Raw genomic sequence first — 23,764 nt, 5'->3', positions numbered from 1 at the left:
GTCAAAGAGGTAGGTCTTTAGGCAAGACAGAGAAGAAACAAGACAGAGGGGTTGAGGGAGGGAGTTACAGAGGAAAGGGTATAGTGGCTGATGGTTTGGCTGCAGATGGTTGGGTGGAGAAATGTGCAGAAAGTCCACATTCGTCGAGGGAGACGGTGACAGAGTTAGGGAGGAGGTTGGAAGTGATTTGTATGTGAGAATCTTGGAAGTCAATCTAGGGAGCCAGCAGAGTGTGGCGAGGACTGAAGTCAAAGGCATACAAAGTTTTGTGTGGGTAAGAATGCAGGCAATGAGGTTTGGGTGAGCTGAAATTTGTGGATGGTGCAGCTGGAGAGGCCAGTGGGGAGGACATTTGAGTTGAGTCTGGTGATGGCAAAGGCATGATCAAGGGTTTTGGTAGCACTGGGCATGAACAAGGGTTGGAAGCAGGCAATATCTTTAAGGTAGAGAAAAGCAGCTTTGGTCAGGGAGAGAGGGAAAAGAGCTGAGGATTGATGATAGGGCGGAAGACATACAGCAGGTCCGAGTTTGCTGAGGAGAGAATGCAAGAACAACAGCAACGCTGGAGAAGATCACAGAAGATTGCTGAGTGAATTAGAGAAAGAGGCTGTCAAGATTGAGGAAGAATAAGGAGGAACAAGGAGTCCTTGTCACAGAGGGAAAGTACATCATTATGAATTATTTTGACATTATGGCTATTTTGTTGGATGTGGACAGGAACTAGATTGTAGGGCCTGGAGCAGGATGTAAATGGAGAGATGGGAGCACACAAACAACTCATTGCTATCAATTTCTCAATCCTTAAAGATCTACTCTCATGTAGTATTAACTCTGGGTCATTCAGAAAAAAATGAAAGGAGATACCCGAACATGCTGCTCACTCACCTTGTTACTCTCCTTACTAGAGGGGATTTTTGTCAGCAAGGTTTCCACTACGTACAGTTTTGTAAACCCAGGACCTTCACTTGGCATAGGTAAAGCACCATTCCTCCCAATTTCACCTATTGCGGTACAAGCAGCCATGGCCAGAGAAGGGGATGCATCACCTAAAAATGAAGCTGAAAACACAAGACTTGTATTGTTGCATCTAGAAACACATTAATAAGACAATAATTATAAAAAATATTTTTGTAGCGCAGATAATTACCAATTGTTTCTGTAGTTGACTGGATTAGCTGGTCTTCATGTGGTGCTGCGGTATTCAACTGTTCCATATCTTCAATATCTAAACTTTCATTCATATTTCTAGCCAGGTAGCGACCTATTGTATATCCTAAAGCCAGCAAAGCTCCATGTTGGGTTTCTGGGCTCTGAGGAGGCAGAACATATGAAAATTGGTGAAGGAATTGTATTTTATTTGTTCCTGTCTTTAGACCTCCCATAATATGGATCACTACTTAGAGAGGCTAGGGGTAGACAAATGTTCACCAAACTCAATGTCAGTGCAATTCTACAACTGATCTCGGCAATATGGAGGTACGGCCTGTAAGGACAGGCCTTCCTTTTTCTCGGATGGTAAATGGTATGTGAATTGAGGAGATCCAAAAAGGAGAAAAACACATAATGAATTGGAATAAATGCTTACATGGTCTTTAGTGCTCCGTATTAGAGCCTGAACAGCCAATTGCAGTTCATTCCCAGACATTGTAGATAGCACCACTGCATAAAGCTGTGCTGCCAGTTCGCGCATCTCATCTTTGTTTGTATTCATCAGACCCTTTTCAAAATAAAAATACATTTTAAAACATTTCAGAAAAAAATCTATTACTGTCCATTCTTATTCAACAGAAAAAATAGAATTTTTTTTAAAATGAACATTTGAAAAAGACACTTTTTAATCTAAAGGTACTATAATCTGCCAAAGCACTAAAACAGTAATGTAACAACAAGATTCCATTTATAGAGCGCCTTTCACGTCGGGAGGACGTCCCAAGGCGCTGTACAGTTGGGTCAGGACCCGAGCAGGGGGGAAATGGTCAGGGTGAGGGGAGGGAAGGGAGGGAGCGAGGAGGGGGTAGAGAGTCGAGAGGGGAGCTGAAGGCACGGTCAAAGAGAAAGGTCTTGAGACCGGCCTTGAAGAAGGAAAGGGAGGAGGCAAAGCGAAGGCACTGGGGGATGGAGTTCCAGAGCCTGGGGGCTGAGAGGCTGAAGGCCCAGCCACCGATGGTAGGGCGGTTGGGGCGGGGGATGTGGAGCAGACCGGAGCCAGAGGAACGGAGGGTAAGGGCAGGTAAGTAGGGGGATAGTAGGTCAGAGAGGTAGGAGGGCACAAGGCCGTGAATGGCCTTGTAGGTGAGGATGAGGATCGTGAAATCGATCCTCTGGGGGATGGGTGCCAGTGGAGGCGAGCGAGGGTGGGTGTGATGTGGTCCCGAAGCCTGGTGCGGGATGCCTATGATCAGGAAATAATTGTATAAAATAAGACATTTTCTTTATTGATAACATATTATACTGGGGGAGCGGGAAGAGAGAAGGTCTTATTTCAATGTGTTCTGGTTTTACTACCGATGAAGTCTTGCATTAAACTCTACTTGAACAAAGTAAACAACAAGATTACATTTGTATAGCGCCTTTCACGTCGGGAAGATGTCCCAAGGCGCTGGACAGTGTACAGCATTTCAGACCCGGATCAGGGGAGGAGAAGGGAAGGGAGGGGAAGGGGGGTGGCCGATGGTATGGTCGAAGAGGAGGGTCTTGAGGCGGGACTTGAAGGAGGCTAAGGAGGGGATGAGGTGGAGTGACTGGGGTATGGAATTCCAGAGATTGGGGGCAGAGTGGCTGAAGGCTCTCCCGCCAATGGTGGGGCAGGTGGGTCGGGGGACTTGGAGCAAAGTTCTGGATTATCTGCAGCCTGTGGAGGGAGGAGTTGGGAAGGCCAACAAGCAGGGCGTTTGCATATGAAGGCATGAACAAGAGTTTCAGTGGCCTGAGGGGTGAGGTAGTGGCAGAGTCAGGTGATGGAAGGCAGAGTGGGTCATGGCTTGGATGTGGGGAAGAAGACAGTTGAGGGTCGAACAAGACACCGAGGTTCCTGACTGGTTTGGTGAGTTGTAGTGTGCAACCGTGGAGGTTGATGCTGCCAGAGCCTGAGGTGCAGAGGCGCTGACGTGAGCCAATCAGGAGGGCCTCAGTCTTGTTCACATTCAACTGTAGGAAATTTGCCCTCATCCAGGACTTGATGTCTGACAGACAGTCTGTCAGGACAGCAGTGGTCCTGGAGTTGAGGGTGGAGGCAGAAAGATAGAGTTGGGTGTCATCCGCATACAAATGGAAGTTGACCCCATGTCTGCGGATGATGTCACCAATGGGGAGCATATAGATATTAAAGAGGAGAGGGCCAAGGACAGAGCCCTGGGGGATGCCAGACGTGACAGTGCGGGGGATGGAGGAGAAACAGTTAGAGGCAACGAAGTGGAGACGATGAGAGAGATCAAACCAGGCAAGGGCAGGTCCGTGAAGATTGAGTAAAGCGGAGAGGCAGTGTATGAGGATGGAGTGGTTGACAGTGTCGAAGGCGGCAGAGAGGTTGAGGAGGACAAGGAGGCAGAGGGAGCCCTGATCACAGATGTTCAGAATGTCATTAGTGACTTTGACCAGGGCTGTTTCCTTGCTGTGGGCAGCACGGAAGCCGGATTGGAGGGGTTCAAAGAGGGAATGGCGAAAGAGAAAGGAGTGGATCTGGAATGCGACGACTTGTTCCAGGATCTTTGAGAAGACTGGGAGGTTAGAGGTGGGGTGGTAGCTGGAGAGGAGGGATGGAACCAGGGAAAGGTTTTTTCAGGATGGGGGTAATGACGGCTGTTTTTACGGGTGAAACTGAACCGGTGGACAAGGAGAGGTTGATGACGTTGGACAGGGGCCAGAAGGTGGAGCTGGGAGAAGAGAGACGGTTTGTAGTGAAGCCGGGGATTGTCCTTTGCCTCCAAGATAACCTGGAGTAGAAGGAGGATTTGGCGGAGGCAAGAGCACAGCGGTAGGTCTTGGTGTGGTGAAGCCAAATCTGCCGATGAACCGTTAGTTTGGATTTGGTCCAGGCGCGTTAGTTTGGATTTGGTCCAGGCGCGCTCGCACTTGCGCCTTGAGGGAACGGAGATGGCTGATGTACCAGGGGGATTTACGGGAATATGAGGCAGTTCGGGAGGTGAGGGTGGCAAAGGAGTCCAGAATGGAGGCGAGGGAGTTGTGGAGAAAAGAGAGTGAGGAGGGGAAATCGGTTAGTGAGGGCCAGAGGTGAAGGAGTTCAGATGACTCCAGGGCAGTGGAGAGGAATTTTTTTTTTCATGGACAGTATGCGATGGTGGAGGGTTGGGAAAGGGGAAGGGGTACGGAGGTGTTAAGGGAGATGAAGTGGTGGTCCGAGATGGCTTTATCGATGATGGTGATGTCCAAGAAGGTGAGGCCCCGAGTGATCACCAGGTCAAGGGGGTGGCCACGGTCGTGGGTGAGGGAGTGGATGAGGAGGGAGAAGTTGAGGGAAGAGAGGAGGGAGGAGAAGTCGGCAGAGGTAGAGCAGACGGGGGTGAAGTGAAGGTTGAAGTCGCCTAAGATTATGAGGCATTCAGAGCAGAGGGAGAGTGAAGCCAGGAGGGTGGAGATGTCCGAGAGGAAGGTGAGGGAAGGCTTGGGGAGACGGTAAACAAGGAGGATTTTGAGGGAAAGCCTGGAGGGGCAGTAGAGGGCGAGGTGTTCAAAGGAGGGGAAGGTTCCGGAGGAGTAAGGGGAAAGGCCGAGGGGTTCCGGGAGATGAGAGCCACACCACCGCCATGGCGATTAGGCCATGGGGTTTGGTGAAAGGTGTAACCTGGAGGTGTGGCCTCAACTAGTGGGAAGGTGTCGCCTGGGGTGACCCAGGTTTCGGTGAGGGCGAGGATGTCGATATGCCCACAAGTATACGGTCAATTCACTTTACAGCATACTCTGTGAAGCGCTTTGAGATGTCTATAGGACGTGAAAAGCGCTATATCAAATGCAAGGATAATTATTATTATTTTCCTCGATGGTGAGGTCATGGATAGTGAGGGACTTGTTGGTAACTCAATAATATAAGAACATTAACTATTAAAATGTTTGTTTGACACAAAAAGTAAAAATGTTGACCTTTAGATTGTTAGAACTGAGGAATATTCACTAATAACTAAGCATACTGTTCACATCTATTCCATTTAATTGTTTCGACATAACTAAAAATCTAATTTCTGCTCCCTAAAAGGGAGATTATCTACACAGAAGGACACCTGTCACCTTAAACATACCTTAATCCAGTCTATTTTATCTGTGAACTGTGCAGCCAATTTTTGTGGGTAGACAGAGACCATTTCCAAAAGACAATACATTACAGACAATCCTGAACAATGAAAAGGAAAAAGTTATTTTAAATACAAAATCACATCTCATTACCTGCAGTTACAAATTTCAGTTCAAAATAGCACATTTTTAGGCACATTTTTCTGATGGTGGATGAACATGCTGCATTATTGTACCTATGACTACCTGTGGAGTCCTGCAGCTCAGTGGTTAGAACACTCGCTTTGCAAGCGAGAGACCTGAGTTCAATTCCAGGCAGGACGAAACCTTGGGCAAGTTTCCTTACTCCACACAGAGCCTAATAATAATCCCTCCAAAACCAAAAACAATAATAAATCGGTCATTTTCAATCTACGACTGTTTGTGGGACATTGCTGTGCGCAATTGGCTGCCGCGTTCACCCACAAATATACAGTCAATTCACTTTACAGTGTGTTCTGTGAAGCGCTTTGGGACGTCCTCCCGACGTGAAAAGCACTATATCAAATGCAAGGATTATTATTATTATCTCATGAAGATCAAGAACCCAGATTTATGTGCGAGAAGGATATTCCTAGTTGTGACTAATTAAAATTAATTAAAAAAAACACTGAACTTGGGTAAACAAAAATAGACTATGCACTTCTGATGATCAATTGTTCAGACAATTTTTTTCGTCAGACAATTGTCTCTCTCTCTTTCTATATATATACATACACACACACACATATGGCCTCAACACAGTTACCCTCTTCCACTCTTGATTTGTTTAGCCTACCTCCTATGGTTGTCAGGTACTGCTGCAGGAGATCAATGTACACTTGCACTGGATTGGCTTCGCCATTCTTTGAGGATGATGATGAAGTAAAGCTATCAGTAGTTAGACTTCTAACATAACGGCCAATAGCTGGAGCCTGGTCGATGAAACTCTGAGAGGTAGGCAACAACCCTGCACTATGTGCCAGGCACATTCGCAGATGAAGGATAATCTGTAATCACCATAAACACTGTAAATGTCTAATTTTTAAATCATAAAAGCCTCACATTGCACAACCACCTTTTGTTCAACACACCAGTAAAATAACTCAGAAATAGCCGATCTCTTTAGAGTTTCACCAACTCATGACCCCGGATCACATTTTGGAATATTGAACTAAATGGGCAACATAATAATAATGCTTACACTTGGTATAACACCTTTGATGTTGGGAGTACAACTCAAAGCACTTCACTGGATTTACCTTAAAGTGCAGTGACTGTGTTTTGTGGGCGAATTTAGCAGCCAATTTGCACACAATGTCCCACAAACAGCGATGAAGAGAATGATGAATTTTATTTGGGGTATTGTCAGCCAGGACAGTGGGAGAAACTCCCTTCTTTTTTTCACATGCTGTATTGAAGTGTTGGCCTATTTTGTGAGCTCAAATTCCCTGAAGTAAGGTCCTACACTTTCAAGTTGNAAAAAAACATTTCAGCACATAGAAATGCAACTTGCAGATGCCTTTCACCTCCCCCCGCCTGACTCAAATTAAGGATGCACTGTACATGGATTTCAGAGGGTGCCCCAACGTCACAATAGTTCTGGAACTTGTACTAAACAGGCTGTAAGGTCTTACGTTTACATATCTGCGTTTGTGCTGAGTAAGATGACTGTCGGAAAGGCATTTTGGCAAATAGCAGCTTCAAAACGCGAAAGGTCTCTTCCTTAAAAATTAAACATCATTCATACTTTGAGTATTAGAACTTAAGTGGTTATTTGTATGTTCCATTAGTAAAAGCAAAGATTTCCACATCGTTTTCCACAGGAGGAGGAACAAGCCTCAGTTTAAAAGGACAGAAGGAATGCCCGCTGCGTCATCTTAGAAAATACAACAGATAACTCGGCCACATATAATTCTCTCAGTGCTCTAAAAAAAATCAGCCTGCTGTAAGATCCAATATCTTTGGAATATCATTATTACTGACAGTGAAGTTTCCTTTCTCAAAATGTCATAATCTGTGGAGAGTACTGTAAAATTAGGTGCAGTATAGCAATAGTAATTTACACTTATATAGCACCTTTCATGTCAGGAGGATGTCCCAAGCGTTGTCCTGACTTGGCACTGAGCTGAGAGTAGGCACCAAGGAGGGGTAGGAAGGGGAAAGAGTTTTGACTGTCCAACGCTTTGGGACGTCCACATAACGTGAAAGGCGCTATATAAATGCAATTTGTTGTGATTGAACACCTAATATTTTATTTTTTTGTGGACTGACAGATTGCTTTTCTGGGATAAACCCTTCAAAAAGAAAAAAAACATTTGGTTACTCAATCCACGACTGTTTGTGGGACACTGCTGTGCGCAATTGACTGCCGCGTTTCACCCACAAAATATTCAGTATACACTTTACAGTATATTCTGTGAAGCACCTTGAGATGTCTCGAAGACGTGATAAGGCACTATATCAAATGGAAGGATTATTATATTATTTCAGCTTTTTGTATTGAAGTTGCTGTACATTTTATTTTCCTCTCTTGCATGCTCAGAAGAGGGACTATTCGAAGCCTGCAAACAGAACCATAGAAATCTACAGTAAGACGACAGCCTTTTGGCTCATCGTGTCTGTGCTGCCTTGTTTAAAGAACAATTCTTTCAATCCCATTTACCCGCCTTTTCTCCATACTCCTACCTTTTAAGGTATTTAGCTGGATCCTTTTGAAAGCTAATAAGGATTCTGCCTCAGTTACCACTACTGGCAGGGCATTTCATATCGTAATAAGATGCCTGGAAAAAAAAATCTCCTAATCTCCCCGTTTGTTAGCTATATTAAATTGATGTCCTATACTGACTAATGCAAATAATTTTTCCTTATTGACTGCCATAACCTCTCATAATTTTAAAGAACTCCATCAGGTCACCCTCAAACCTTTTCTTTTGAAAGTTCTAGAAACCAATTTTACATTTCACTACATTACTGTATACAGGTAGAGCACACCATTCACATAATTAATACTTGCATTAGTATTGCCTACAAAATGCAGTCACTACACATTACTGAAAATTCAGTGAAGCACTTTGAGACAACCTCTGGGTGTACAATGCACTATATCAGATACAAGGATTATTATTATAATCTCCTTACCTCACTATAGGCAGCAGGGTTAAATGGCAGAATGTAAGTTCCCACAACATATTTTGCTGAAGTTTTTATCCTCTGAGAAGCCTGTTAAGGAGGGAAAAACAACTTGCATTTATATAGCATCCTTGACTCAGATTGTCGCTCCAAGAATTTAACAGCGGCGTGGCTTGATGCAGTAAATAGTCACAATACCTGCAACAACAGATGTAAGCAGGGCTACAAGGGTAACATTCTAAGTGTCCCTAAGTGTTTTTGAATGGGTAGTGCATGAAACTACTTTGTGAGAATTAATCTAGAGAATTACATTCATACTTCTTTATATAATTGTTATGGTCAATTATCAGGTCAAGCAACGCCACCCATTTTAAACAAAGATTATCAGCATAAACAAGACATGATAATTAGTTATATAATTGTACTATGTTTTGGAATAAAAAAACTCCTCTTTACCATTTTACTTCATCAATCTGGAAAACTAAATTAATGGGAGACATTCATTAAAAATGTTGTTTAAAAAAATTACCTTGTCCTGAATGTAATGGACCATTTCAGGAAAAGATGGCATAGGCTTTGGGGTGCTTTCCTTTTCGCTCGTTTGATTTGGCAGAGCCCTCAGTACACGTTTTGCTTCTCCTTGAACCTCTTCTTTTCTAATATTAAACTCTGAGTTAGATGATTTCATGTGGGACTAAAATAAACATTCAACAGTCTGTCTAATCTTGCTTTGTGCTTATTCATTGACAAAATATATTCTTCTTAACCAAATAATTTGGTTTCGAGACTGAGGCGAATAAAATTTGTTTTAAAATAAACACAGTACTCAATAATCAAAATTAAATAAATAACCTCCTCAGTGAACGTAATTCCTACAATATTCAGTTTCCATAAGAGGAGAAAATACTTACGGATCACCAGCAGCTAGTAATAGCATGTATCTGGATGGTATATGATCTGAGGCAAACACTGTGCTGGCAAACTTTACTGCCACTTGTCGGACCTGTGCTTCAGGCTGCAGAAAAAGAGAATATGTTTGAAATAGATGCTAGTTACACACACTGAGACCTGAATTACTTACGTTTTTGATAATTGAATGTTATACTCTTTGGATAAAAGTTCATATTTTCCAATCGAAATCAGTCATATTGGCTGCTTTTTACAGGATACTAATATTTATTACAAAGCTGTAGCAATATTATTTCAAAAAGTCCTTGTGCGGAGTGTTCAAATCAGTGTTCAAAACTGATTTATGGAATTTGTTTCACATTTTACAACTTTGACAGCTGTAACAGGATTTATATTGAAGTTTGAGTCTCACATGATACATTATTATAAAGATTAACCTTATTTAAGGAGTCCATTTTGCTCCTTCCTAAATAGCACTTTAAAAAACACTTGCATCTCTGTGTGAACCAATGATGAAAATCTGTCAATAAAAATAACACAACCACATCAGAGAGTAAATGGTCACAAAATGACAGGAGTCCATTACTTGTACTACAGCAGAATGTGATGAACCTATAAAGTTACCACAAGAGTTGTAGTAGCTTACCATAAAATAATATTCTACCCCCACCTCTGAAATATAATCACTTTCCTTTCATCCATTTTCTGTTGAACTCATCTGGGTTTCAAATTTACAATGGTCATGGAAGAGGAAGGAGAATTCTTCAGTGCAGAATGTGAATAGAGGTCTAGATTTTTTGACATTTAAAATGTTGACATACCTTTTCAAGGTAAGCAGCAACAAGTGCCTCCATTAGAGTAAGAGAAGCTCCTTGTAGTGAGCTGTAGGCTCCTACCATCATGGCCAAAGCTTCTTGAATAGAAAGCCTGATGTCAGAATTTTCCTAAAATATCAAAAAATAAAAAGACTTTAGGTTTAAATTTAAGTTTCAAAAAAAGGCATTGCAAAATAAAAATGTAGTTTTTCCACTCACCTTGCACATAGCTTCAAAAAACTGCTGCACAAGTGCTAAATCCTTAGTGAAGAGTTGTGGTAGACGGCTGTATTCATAAAATGGAAACAACTCAATTCATTGATAACAATGGTTTAACTTCAGAAGCTTGTTTCCTGGGTACAGATAACTGGCTTATTGAACTTAATCACAGTTTTGGTTTTGCAGTTCATAAATAAAGTTGATTAGATTATTTTTTTTCCTTGATATTTTGAATAGAAGTATATGCATGATGATTTTTTTTAAAAAATAGACTTTTCTCAATTTTAAACCTTTCTACTCTGTTTGAAAGACGTGCTATAATCACTCTCAATGGTTTAACTAACATTATTCTATAACTAGTTGTTTACAAGGTTTGAGCCCTTCAATTGTCCTCACTGTACTTAAGACAACGAGCAGTCCATGTGCTGAAGAAACCATCAAAAGGAAAGCTTTGATGTGGGACTACTTCAATGTAGACCCTTTTCAAAAATATATTCTGGTTCCCAAAATCTACTTTAACATTGCCTTATGGCTCCTTCGGAATTCCTTGGTGAGATAAAGGGTCTGCCTGCAAAATAAAGTTGCTCCTAGGCTGTCCTACTGATAGCATTTTTAAAAAAAATGGCGAAAATGTTGGATCTTTGAATAAGAGACACATCTGCAAATTCCTTTGACTGTGGATTGGGATAACTTGTTGGTGGGATAACTGCGATATATAACTACTTAGAAATACATTTTCCCTTAAATAAAAATGTTCAATTTAAAGTAATCTAATAGTTTTTGCAAAATTTGTATTCCAGCCTATTGAAGTGGTTCATAAAAATAGCATGCAACATTTAGTGTTGTGCAAATATACAACTGAAGAGTTAACTATTTTTATCATTCCATTTACTGTGTTCCTTTTGCTACGTGACACACTTATTCTCGTCTTTGTTTAAGATCATATTTAACAAAGGAAGTGAATTTTCAATGTTCTATGAATATGAGCCTTTTTATTCATGCGATGTGTGCTGATTATTTATATACCATGGATAATGGCTCACCTATTAAGATCAAAGTGTCATTTTCAATTTATTTAGATTTCTGGAAACACTGATGTGAAACAGTCGTCCAAATATCTTCAAAAACAAAGAGTTTGATAATATTTTTTATAGTTATTGAATTGTTTTATAAAACGCAGAGAGCGTAATAGAAAACACCTTCCTGTGCGGGGAGATTTTTATACAATATGAAAAATAGAAAAATTCACCTGGATAACTTCCCAACCGCTGAATATGCCATAGAAAGGGCTTTTGGATCCTTGAGTGAGAAAAAAAGGAAAAAAAATGTAAGAAATTATGGGTGTACAATCTGCTGAAAATGTTAAAACTTAATTGACAGGCGGGAATAACAGAACACATTCGGGAATAAGAGAACACATTCAAGAAATGCATCAAAATTAACCTGCCAGTGCTATTCAGCTAATTAAGTTTTGTTTTGAGGCGCAAATGGTTAACTAGAAGTCTGTGCTGTGTGAGGTGTCTGAGACAATGCCGCAGAGGGATGTTAATATAATTTCAACAATGCTCTATTAGGGAAAACGTGAAGAGATAAAAATTATATTCAGCAACTTCTCCAGAAGATGGGCATTTGTGAATGTTATGAGGACTGGATCGGGCTCAGCTGCAATGCTCACCGTACAACATGGTCAAAATCAAACATGGTCAGCTTGGTAATGGCTGGCATATGATAAACAAAATTCTCAAGTCTATATCTAAGTAGGCCTACTCCTACAGTATGTGCAGGATGCAAGAATGAAGACGAATGGTCACTTAGTGAGGTGCTGGGAGGCTAATGACATTCTTAGAGCTTTACTTCTAAATTAAAAAAATTTAGAATAAAAAAAATGCGGTCATTCACTCCACGACTGTTTGTGGTACACTGCAGTGCGGAATTGACTGCTGCATTTCGCCACAAAATCTGTAGTCAATCCACTTCACAATATATTCTGTGAAGCACTTTGAGATGTCTCAACGACGTGATAAATGCAAGGATTATTATTATAATTATTATCTCAACACAAGTCAGCATCTTCATTTGAGGAAGCAAGAAAGATGAAAATAATAGCTCAACACTAGTTCATGGATCAAATGGTTTTCAAGAGTCTTACCTCTTTATATTCATTGATCAACTTTGTGAGTCCATTTAAAAGCATTGGTCCTAAAGGCTTAATTTTATTGTCAGGGCAGCTGTGTGAATAATAAAACAAATAATTAGCACAATCAATAAAAAGCATTATACTTAAATAAGTTCCACCTGTTCCTATCCAAATGAATGTGAAAAGCAGAGACCGAGAAAACAATATTCTTTTCAAAACTAGAAATATTAAAGCAGTGTAATATTCCTGCAACACCTATTTCTTCCTTAACAAAGAAAACCTTAGCAGTAAATATTTTTTTAGGTAAAAACGGTTCATTTAAACAGCTGGATTTTGAGTCTGGCTCCACTGGTTAGCAAAATCTAAATCTTCCAACCAGATGTTAAGGTACTGAAATACACAATGAGGTTACAAACAATCTAACTTATCTCTATGAATGTGTCAGCAACCTCTGATGGCAGAAAATCAGTACTGCAGCTAACTACACACCTACCCTCAAGCTATTGATGTGGGTTTCTGTAGCCACATTATTTAACTCTGTTTTGTCACTGCGAATGTCGATGACATAGAATGGTTCATTTTGCATCACAGCAATTTAAACTTACACTTGATATTTTGCAATCATTGCATCATTTCGTGGCAAGCTTGGCTGAGCAAACATTTAAGAATGTGGTTAGGCTTACCAAGTTTCTCCTCATTTTGAAAATTATCTGTTTCACCCTTGACATATATTATTCCCTGACCAGATTGGCCCAAGAAACCTATTACCTTGCCTGGCCTCGAGCCAGGAGTCAGTTGCTGCACAGTTCAGCTGTCTCCTTCACAGTTGGAGCAGAAACTCCATTTTGCAAATGACTTTCCCAAGATAGTCCAAGCAAAAATTGAGGATTCACTGTATGAGTTATCAATGGCTCTGATCTGATCTCTGATTTTTCTTCAATAGGTTTTCAACTTAGCAGTCTTTAGAATTAACAATATAGTGTAAGAATTATGCCTGCAAAGTGTTTTAACCTTTTAATATACTTTCAAAATTCAGGTAAGATGGAACTAACAAAAAACAGCGATGTTGGATCTTTGAATAAAAGACACATCCTTCGACTGTGGATTAGGACAAACTGTTAGTGGAATAACTGTGATATATAACTACTTAGAAATAAAAATGTTCAATTTAAAATAATCGAACAGTTTTTGCAAAATTTGTGTTCCGGCTTTTGAAGTGGTTCATAAAAATAGCATGCAACATTTAGTGTTGTGCAAATATACAGCTAATGGGTTAACTATTTTTATTATTCCATTTGCCTGTAACCACAGAAAACATTTCCTCCATGAGTCGTGTAAATTGCATTTCTTCTCCAAAGAGAAGGGTGGACTTCTCAGTGCAGTACATACATCGATATGCAGCATTAATGTTATTCCTTGGTCACAGCAGGAAATGTGAAAAGGAATCCTTCCCAAATATTCCGCCGTTTTAAAAAAGTATTGTTGATTAGATAATCTTGTTTAGGTCTCAATTGCTGTAATGAACTGATCTGTCAAAATCTCCAGCCACTTACACTAAACATATATGATGCACAAACTGTAGGGTTAGGGTCCGCAACTTTGCATTTGTATTAGCACCAAACAGTCCATCGTACACCACCTGTGGAAATAAGATTGTGAATCAATACCATTTAAATAAATCCACATAGTCATTAATTTACAACAAGCTACTATTAGCAGAAATTTACAGTTTAGATTGTTCAAAGAACTAGTTAAAAACCCTTTCAAACACAGTTTTATATATTTAATCTTTTGACGCACAAAAGTATTCCAGGATAAAATCAAATAAATGACTCTACAAAAAACAGTCAATAGTTTACTAGCACAGAATCTCTGGTCATTTGAAGAATTCAAATTTGCAATACTGAAGTATCACAAACCACTTTTCAGGATAACAAGCATCCCATAACATTAGGTTCACTAAGATTATGCAAAATGTTGTAAAGTTGTTAAATTCAATATTAATTTGAAAGTCACTTTGCTCAGTGTTTAAGAACTCCACAGTTTGAGTAATAGCAGTCACATAATGCATCTCTTGCCACCCACTTTGTGGTTCAGAATGTTGATACTTCACAAACACTGCCACACAAATGCACACATTTAAAATTATAGCTCTGTGTTGGCTGATTGAGCTGAACCAGGAAGTTGACAAGCCATGTAGATTGGGAAAATCTCAGGATCAATGCCTGATCTGTGCTAAGTTTGCTGATCTCAGTCGGGACAGCACTAGAAGCATTATAATTGGCCTTATTACATCAGGTAAGGGAAGGAAAATCAGCCAAAGCTATCAATACTCTACAATAGGGACAACGGATGAGGAAATGTACAGGGTCTGATATGATGGCAGCCCAGTTCTCCCCTTCCCCGCCAACAGTCACCATTCAGGTTCACAGGCAAAACATTATAATTCTTATATTTGATGTGTTGCTACATGTGTGAACCACCTTTAGAAGAGAGGATAAAATACAAAAGAGCCAAAACAGAAAGGGGAATGGTTCCTGAGCAAGTAGCTACATGCTGTTAGTGGTTCATTGATTCATGAGGGAAGATATAAACTTTTCAAAAGAAAAGTGTACAGATTTTAATTCACATGTTTAAATTCAGGGCTGATTATATTTTAAAGTCAGTCAGTTTGACTGTGAGGATTTAAGCCGTCAGTGCATACCTGTATACTGGCTGGGAATATCTCTGCCGCCTGCTTGGAGCGCAACAGGTGGGGGAGAATCTTGAGTTTAACTCTGGTGCTGACTGGTTCCCGTTTTAGCTCTGGCTTCAGTGCTGCTCCCTGTAAAAGATTGACAGGCATTCCTGTTAAGAAAACTAGAACAGTAAAATAAAATAATAATAATAATAATCCCTCCAAAACCAAAAACAATAATAAATTGGTCATTTTCAATCTACGACTGTTTGTGAGACATTGCTGTGTGCAATTGGCTGCCGCGTTCGCCCACAAATATACAGTCAATTCACTTTACAGTGTGTTCTGTGAAGCGCTTTGGGACGTCCTCCCGACGTGAAAAGCGCTATATCAAATGCAAGGATTATTATTATTATTATTAAAACTACAAGAGCAGGCTACAAATTGAATGAACTGCAATGCAGCAGCAGTTTCCATAAGTCTCCACCAGCAACTGGACTCTGAAAACAATCTCACAAATGAGCAAACAGTGACATAGATCTATTCAATTGAGATCACATGGAAGGTAAATGTTTCATGCATTGCAAATTATTTCAGAAAGCTCCTGTCAAATTTCAGTGGCTGTTTTTCTTCTTTATTTAACAATAAGTATCGAGTGAAGATTATCTTTACTGTCAGAATGGCCCTCTTATTCTCTTTATACTGTTCGAAGCAAACCTATGTTGCTTCCAGCGCTGGTCAATGGTTTACCAGAGCTGAGCTCAGTTACACAGGTGAAGCAATTGGGATGCAAAATCTCTAAGGTCAAAGGATGATTTTGGAATTTGATTATAAATTGGCTAATAGAAAATAAAGAGCAAAGATCAGTTATAGTAATTCTAATTAAGCCTCTCTGATCTTCTGTTGTTCACGGTAATTACAAGTGATTTTTGTGAGGATGTTTAACTCTATTTACAGCTGATAAATTTGTGTGGGACTTCAGAATGTTCACAGGAAAGGTCAAACTGCAAAGAAACTTACCTCCTTTGTTTTCAATGGTATGTCTCCCAGGTAAATCTTATACAGTTTATTGACAATCACAGGATTGTTCCAGTCAATTATGCTGTGAAAAGATAGAAAGCTATAAAATCAGGATATATAACCTGTTGCATATACACGACACCTACATGAAAAGAGTAATAAAAATAGTGTGACAAGTGTCCTAGCTTCTATCACCTTTATTCTATATTGCTTTGTAAAGAAATACTTCCCCAGTGTCTATCCTAAAACTGCCTTTCACAACCTGTGCCTTCTTGTCCTGTTGCTTTGATAAAACTTAGGTGATTACACAATTTATACAAATCAGACTTATGCGAGTTTTATTGTAATGATATTCATGTGCATTTTGTTAACAAAGTTCCATTACGTACTGCTGAATTTCTAAATAATAATCCTTGCATTTTATACAGTGTTTATAATATGAAGAACATTACAATGTACTTTCCAAACGTTTCTGTATAGTGACAAGATATTTGCAGAAAAATGCCACAGCAATGTCCTAAAACAACCAAGTGAATGACAAATTTTATCTGGAGAACTGCTGGTTAGGACACCAAAGAAATTCCCTTCTCTTTACAAATCGCGTCATGGATCTTTAACATTCACCTGAACAGGTCTACGGGATGTTGGTTTAACATCTAATCTGAAGGACAGTACTTCTGACAATGCATTCTTTCCCCAGCTCTGCACTAGGACATCAGCCTAGACCAGGGGTGGGCAATTATTTTGGTTGGCAGGCCACTTCACGAGGTTTGATAAGTTTCATTTAATTACAGATGCAATGCTTAATAATAGCTCAAAATCAAGTCTTACACTTGAACATGCATAAAGTCTATATAATTGACATTCGTTAAAATTAGGTTAAATAAAAACAACTCATTGAGCAGACATTTATTCGATATTGATTCATTTATTCACATATTGATGAGAATGTGAGAATCTCACTCAATGGGAAGAATGAAAGCGCTGATATGCTTTAACCAGACAATTGAAGTCAGGCATCGAATCCGTTGTTGCAATCCAGAGTACTGCTGCAAGGTGGTCATCAGTCATCACAGATCTATGTTTTGATTTATTGAATTTCATCACAGAAAATGTCTCTTCGCATATGTATGTAGATCCAAACAGCACAAGCATTATCTGGGCATGAGTCTTTATTTTTTGAAAGGTATACTCATCAAGAGAGGCATAAAAACTGGGAAGCGGCACTGATTTGAATTGCTCCGCAAGCAATGGATCACATTGCAGGTCAATTTAAGCTTGAGTTCAAGGTCAAATGAAGCTTTGTCAACATCAAATGAGAAAGGTGAAGAGATCAAAGACAGGTCATTTTCGATCAAATTGAAATCCTGGAATCGGTGAGAAAATTTGGCACGCAAGTCAAGTAGTGACGAAGTACATTTTTTAAGGCTTTGATCATAAACAGTAATCTGCTGCAAAGTTGGAAAGTGGGCGAACAACGTGTTTCCTATCTGATGCGATAAAATAAATAATTTTGTCATAAATGACTTGACACGGCAATACAAATCGTGCACAAAGGCCTCCTTCCGTTGCAGTTTGGAATTCAGTTCATTCATGTGGCCCATGATATCAACGGCAAATGCGAAATCAGAGAGCCAATTCGCATCATTCAGCTGTGAGAAATCCAAATCTTTTTGTTTCATTCCCAAAAATAATCAATCTCTGCTCTCAGTTCTCACACTCTTTTCAAGACCTTTCCTAAACTAAGCCATCGAACATTCGTGTGATACAGAACATCTGTGTGTTCGGATTCCAATTCCTCGAGCAGAGTTACAAATTGCCTGTGGTTTAAACCTCTTGCTCGAATGTAGTTGACTACTTTCGTAACTGTGTCCACGACATTGCTTAGTTTTAGAACACTCTTACAGAGGACCTCTTGGTGGACAATGCAGTGTAGAAAAACAATATTCTGTTCTGGATTTGTTTCTTTGACTTGATCTTGAATTCTTTTCATTAACCCAATATTTTTGCCTGTCAGATTTGGGTTTCCATCGGTGGTCACATTCACCAATTTTTTCCACTCTATTCCTAATTTTAAGATACACTTATTTACTGCCTCCAAAATGTCTTCTACAGTTGTCATATCTTTCATTGACTGCATTGATGCTAATTCTTCTGTGAGTTCAAAACGTTTGGTGATACCTTGAATAAAAATTATCAAGTGGGCTGTATCCTTGACGTCACATCTCTCATCGAGTGCCAGTGAAAAACATGCAAAATTGCTTACTTTATTTTTTAACTGCAGATACAGGTTCTCAGAGATATCCTCAACTCGTCTCACAATAGTTTCAACTTGACAAGCTAATGTTCTCGAACTCTTTTTTTCTTGTCTGGGCATAAAATCGAGGCAGAATCAACCATATATTCCTTTATAAATTCTCCTTCAGAGAACAGTTTGCTATTCTTGGCAATTTTGTTAATTGCTATCACGTAACTCACTCTTGTAATCTCTTCCAGGGATGTAAATTGTTTTGTGAAAATGCTTTGCTCTTTTTGCATCTCATCAGCTTTCTTTCCTTTTTCTTCAGCAGAAAAATTCTTATATTTGCAAGGATATTTGCTCTCAAAATGGCAATTCAAGTTGTAGTCTTTGAGCACTGCCGCACTTTCTTTGCAAATTAAGCACACAGGTTTTCCACCCACACTGGTAAAAAAAAATTTAGAAGTCCATTCTTTGTTGAATATTCGGCCTTCAGGGTCCACTTTCCGCTTCTTTGATAAACTCATTTCGAATTAACATTCACGGTTTATGGGTGATATAAATACCAAATTGGCGCACAAAAAATACAAACAAGTAATAAACGGCTAAATCACAGTAACGTCCTCTTCAGTGAAAAGTATTAATGGCGAACGTCAATTCTGTGGTGGTAAGGCTTTACGCTGCTCGTGCCGTGGCCGACACTGTAAGTCAGTTGAGGTTGCCGCGCGCGTTTGAAAATTTGCCAATCTGTAAATTTCTGATGTCAGTCTGATTCGACACTTAAGGGAGCGTGCGCACAACTGAGCAGTGTGATTAGCTGATGTTCCTGGTCTGATTGAAATGCAAAATTTGAAGAGAAAAAAAAACTAACGACTTTAGCAATTAAAAATCGATGCTGTGACAAAAGAAACGTAAGGGACGCATTTAAAACTGCTCCTATCTGGGACTGAACGAACTATAATTTTATCTATTGCTAGACACAAAGACAGGCCAGATAGAATCATTTGGCGGGCAGGATATGTTCTGCGGGCCGTATTTTGCCCACCCCTGGCGTAGACACTATGAGCCCAATGTCCCAAAGTGGGACTTGAACCTATAGTCTTCTTATCCAGAAGTAAGACTGTTATCAAATGAGCCGGGCTGAGCTTAATCTAGAAAATATAATGCTGAATATAAAGCACCCTCAAAGCATCCATAATCCAGATTGGATGTATATCATGCAGAAAAGGCTATAAAAGTTCAAGCCTTGCTCTTTCTTACCTTTGTTTGCTCTTCACTTCCATGTCTGCAGCAGTTGCTACGCTGTGTCGTGTATCACTGGACGCTACCACCAGGTGAACAATCGCTTCATTTTCTGGTACCTGTTCTGCTTCAATGAATTTCACAATTCCCAGTTTACACTGTTTTCAAATAGAAATGTAGGGTTAGTCATCATAAGTTATACAGAATAGTAGTAGGTATTTCAAATTTAAAAAAACAATTTAACTTTAAAGATAAAGAAGCCAATGTAGAATAGAACCATTGAAATCTATGAGAATAGGAGGCCATTCAATCCATTTAATGGTGTGCTGGTGTTTGCTCTGTGTTAAAATTCTACTGCATAAAACACTTTTCAAATAATATTACTCTTCCAACAAACTGAACGATTTATTATTCGGGGTCATAGTTAGTTTGATTTACATATAAGAATTTAATGGCTTAAAACACCAACAAATAGCACTTACATACCACCTTTCACATCGAGAGGACATGTGAACATTACATCAAAATGTTAACTAAAAGAAACACAATCCACAGCCTGAGTTTATAACCGATTGAAACCAGACTGTTGTGATAAACATTCAAAGCTAAACATTCATAAATCCAGCCTGTTATCAGTCAAATCTTAACATTTTCAGCAAGACAATTTTAAATTACCCAAATTTTTTTAATAAGATTACAGACCACTACCGATTACAGACGGTTGAAAACCATGAAACTTTACCTTTCAGCCTAACAGTACAATGTTTTAGCCATTGTTACAGAATATTAACTTATTTTTTCTGTCTTCCTTAAATCTTTAATATTATTTAAATGAGGATCAGTCAGTACAATGCTTCATACAATTATTATGAGACAACTGTGAGGATTTTTTAGGGGTGCAGGAAGTGTGTTTACACATAATTAGCTTGTTTTTCTAGTGTGCCTCATCATACAAGATACCAATTAGTTAAAAATTTACCACAATAAACACGTAAGCATACCTTCAAGTTAGTCATGTTGTATTTCAAGAAGTTTACATTATTGTACTGCTGTTACTAAAGCACAATTCGGTACCTGTTCTAGCTGTTCAGGTGTCCACGGATTATCACCAACCACACGCTTAGCTGCATAGGAGCTCATGCCAGCTGGTGGCTGAGCAAGACCAACAGCACCACCATTGACACCTTGCGGGCCTTGGCTAGGTCGATTTTGTGGCTCACTCAATATAAACCTAAAATAGAAACAAACCACCCAAGATGCAATGAAAAATAATCCCCTCAATTTTCTGTTGCTATTGCTACAACATTTAGAGACATTACCGAATGAGAATAGGAAAGTTAGGTTCAACTAGCACCTTGAACATTTAAAATTATTTTTAGTTTATAAATTCCAAAATCAAAAGTCATCTCTGATTCTAAGCTCGTTTATTTTTGTTTTTTCTGTTTGCCTAAAACTACCCATTTGTTGTCTGCAGTAAAATAATAATCCTTGCACTGGATGTAGTACATTTTTACGTCGTTGAGACGTCTCAAGGTGCTTCACAGAATATATTATAAAGTGGATTGACTGTATATTTTGTGGGTGAAATCCAGCAGCCAGATGTTTATAAAACACTTCCGAAGGCTGGAAAATATGGTGCAAGAGGGGGGATTGATGTGAAGTGGACGGTGACCAGAGTTGCAAAAGCAGAGAGTACATGCAGGAAGCTATGGCTGGAGGAGATAGCAGAGGCAGGGCAACATTGTAAAGCATCGAGGATGGGACAAGGATTTTGAATTTAGAATTATGAGGCTAGTGAGGATGAGGATAATAAGTGTTAGGGAACCTGGTGCGTGAGAGGACACAGCTGAGAAGTTTTTGAAGAGTTGCAAGCTTACACTGTTGGAACGAGGGGGTGAAGCCAGTGAGGGGAATATTAAGAGAGTAAAAGCACCATATGGTACGATACTGAGCTCAATCAATCACTAAGGTCCAAAGTTCAACCCCAATCTGTTCACACATCTCAGTTAATACAGTAGATGAAGATTATATAATTAGCCACAATGTTGCCAAAATTTTAGAAGGAGCGAAAAGAGCTTTTAAAAAATTGCAACCAGCTTGTTAAGGAATTGTAACACATCAGAACTGCTTAAATAACACGAGGGCTCGATGGGTACCTGTTGTATATTTTCACTGGAAACAAAGTATAAAATAAGGCCTTGTTAGTTAGCCTGGTCAATACTGCCACTAGTGACTACACAATGTGTTTTAATGATTTCCAAAAGATAAACAGGCTTGAATTACAGAAAGATACAACTCTTTCACGTACTCACCCATAAGGCATCAACAGGACATCCAACATGAAGTCCAATAGCTGCTGAACAATCTTTGGTTTCTCTCCCAAGTTGAAAGGAGATGTTGCTTTGGTTACTTCCACTGCGTACTTCATATGATACAATGTTGGGATTAGTAACTGCATCAGGCTGAAAAAGAACCATAATTGGTCATAATTATCTTGATCTGCTTCGAATCGAGATTTAGTATGTGGCAGAGCAGCTATCTCAGTCTAAACTGTGAGGCAATCTGTTGTATGATTCTATAAAATTACATTTATGTAGTGCCCTTCAAGTGAATAGCATCTCAAAGTGTTGGGGGAGGTACCATCATTAACACATCATTGAAAGACGGGATTTCTACAAATTTTTAATAAATATCTTGTGAGCAATTGGCTGCCGCGTTTTGCCCACAAATACACAGTTACTATACTTTACAATGTATCCTTTGAAGCGCATTGAGACGTCTCGAAGGCGTGCTAAGGCGCTATATCAAATGCAAGGAATATTATTATAAATTGTAGTGATTTTGTATTATAGGCAAACACGGCGGCCAACATTACTATGTGCATGTTGACCACCATGTTTATCTATGAAGCGCCAGGAGTTGAATGTTAATTTCGTCTGGAGGACTTTTTGCCAGGAAAAACCCCTTTCTTTTCAAATAGTGCCATGATCTTTAATTTCCATCTGAACTGGCACGAGACTTCAGTTTTAATGCAATAATAATAATCTTCGCATTTGACAGAGAATCTTTATCATGTCGTCAAAACATTTCAAAGCTCTTCACAGTAAAGTGTACTGTACAGTGGTATGACTGAGTATTTTTGTGGGCGAACGTGTTAGCCAATTTGCACACAACGTCCCACAAACAGCCATGGAATGAGTGACCAATTTTATCTGCGAGATCGTTGGCAGGACATCAGGATAAACTCCCTTCTCTTTTTGAATAGTGCCATGGGATCTTTAATGCCAACCTGGTCCAACAATGCAGCACACTCCTAGCACTTTCTGATTCAGAAGTGAGAGTGCTACCAATGGAGACATGTTGACACAATGTTTTATCTGAATGTAGGTACCTCCAACAAAGCAACAGTCTCCCACTGGACTGGCATGTCAGTCTATGAGCTCAAAAGTTACTCAAAATAGAGTTTAACCACAGATGGTATTAAATCTTAGTGCTATCTTCAACAGAAGATCTAGGTTTAAGCAATACCTGTCTTGCTGTGGCTGAGGTTTGCTTTCCATTGCAGTAACCAAGGAAGGTGCCAATTCACACTGTTTCTCTACAGATAAACGAGGATAGCCCATCTTGATGTATATTATAGTGAAGTTCTGGAGTTAAAAAATAAAAACATAGCTTGTTACCTAGGTGCAAATAAACTGTTTGAAAGAAGTCCTTTATAAGCCAAGTAGTAGTGAAAACAAACATGTAATCTGTTTTTCAGTAAAAAGTTTCATTGTTCAGATCAGATTGAAGCAAAGTTTACTGGCATAATCCTACATGAGTGGAACAACTCTTGAAACGGATTTTTGTAAGAAATTCACACTCTTTTCCTACAAGTTATATGCTGAAAGTAGCACCTTTAAAATAGCCATATATCATTACCAAGTAAAATGTCTGCAAACACAAACATTTCTTTCACTAAGATATCGAATGTGCCAAATAAATCATGATTGATGCTTTAACAAATATTGCATTAATAAAACATTTTCTGAATGCTGCATATTTTGCATAAAACAGTATGCATCTGATTATATTATTCCTGTATGTAATTTGGGAACACATGTACACATAGT

The 23,764-nt window shown here is 39.4% G+C and overlaps 1 protein-coding gene across 1 annotated transcript in view; it reads right to left on the bottom strand.

The window, feature by feature from the left end:
- The window catches only part of ecpas (Ecm29 proteasome adaptor and scaffold), a 61,517-nt gene that overhangs the window by 29,754 nt on the left and 7,999 nt on the right, over nt 1-23,764 (bottom strand). Inside the window, exons 4-22 of the mRNA XM_042332638.1 lie at nt 23,181-23,299; nt 21,965-22,114; nt 20,727-20,883; nt 19,671-19,810; nt 16,172-16,253; nt 15,179-15,298; nt 14,028-14,113; nt 12,487-12,565; nt 11,587-11,636; nt 10,338-10,404; nt 10,125-10,247; nt 9,306-9,409; nt 8,924-9,050; nt 8,404-8,484; nt 6,062-6,272; nt 5,253-5,344; nt 1,586-1,717; nt 1,148-1,310; nt 886-1,058 (exon numbers count right to left, since the gene is read on the bottom strand). Coding sequence (XP_042188572.1) covers nt 886-1,058; nt 1,148-1,310; nt 1,586-1,717; nt 5,253-5,344; nt 6,062-6,272; nt 8,404-8,484; nt 8,924-9,050; nt 9,306-9,409; nt 10,125-10,247; nt 10,338-10,404; nt 11,587-11,636; nt 12,487-12,565; nt 14,028-14,113; nt 15,179-15,298; nt 16,172-16,253; nt 19,671-19,810; nt 20,727-20,883; nt 21,965-22,114; nt 23,181-23,299 — 2,256 coding nt within the window. The remainder of the gene's footprint in view (nt 1-885; nt 1,059-1,147; nt 1,311-1,585; nt 1,718-5,252; nt 5,345-6,061; nt 6,273-8,403; nt 8,485-8,923; nt 9,051-9,305; nt 9,410-10,124; nt 10,248-10,337; nt 10,405-11,586; nt 11,637-12,486; nt 12,566-14,027; nt 14,114-15,178; nt 15,299-16,171; nt 16,254-19,670; nt 19,811-20,726; nt 20,884-21,964; nt 22,115-23,180; nt 23,300-23,764) is intronic.

Source organism: Callorhinchus milii, unplaced genomic scaffold (genome assembly GCF_018977255.1).
Source record: "Callorhinchus milii isolate IMCB2004 unplaced genomic scaffold, IMCB_Cmil_1.0 Scaffold1, whole genome shotgun sequence".
Lineage (NCBI taxonomy): Eukaryota > Metazoa > Chordata > Chondrichthyes > Chimaeriformes > Callorhinchidae > Callorhinchus > Callorhinchus milii.
Note: the sequence above shows the minus strand (reverse complement) of the source record. Positions and strands in the feature narration are given on the sequence as shown.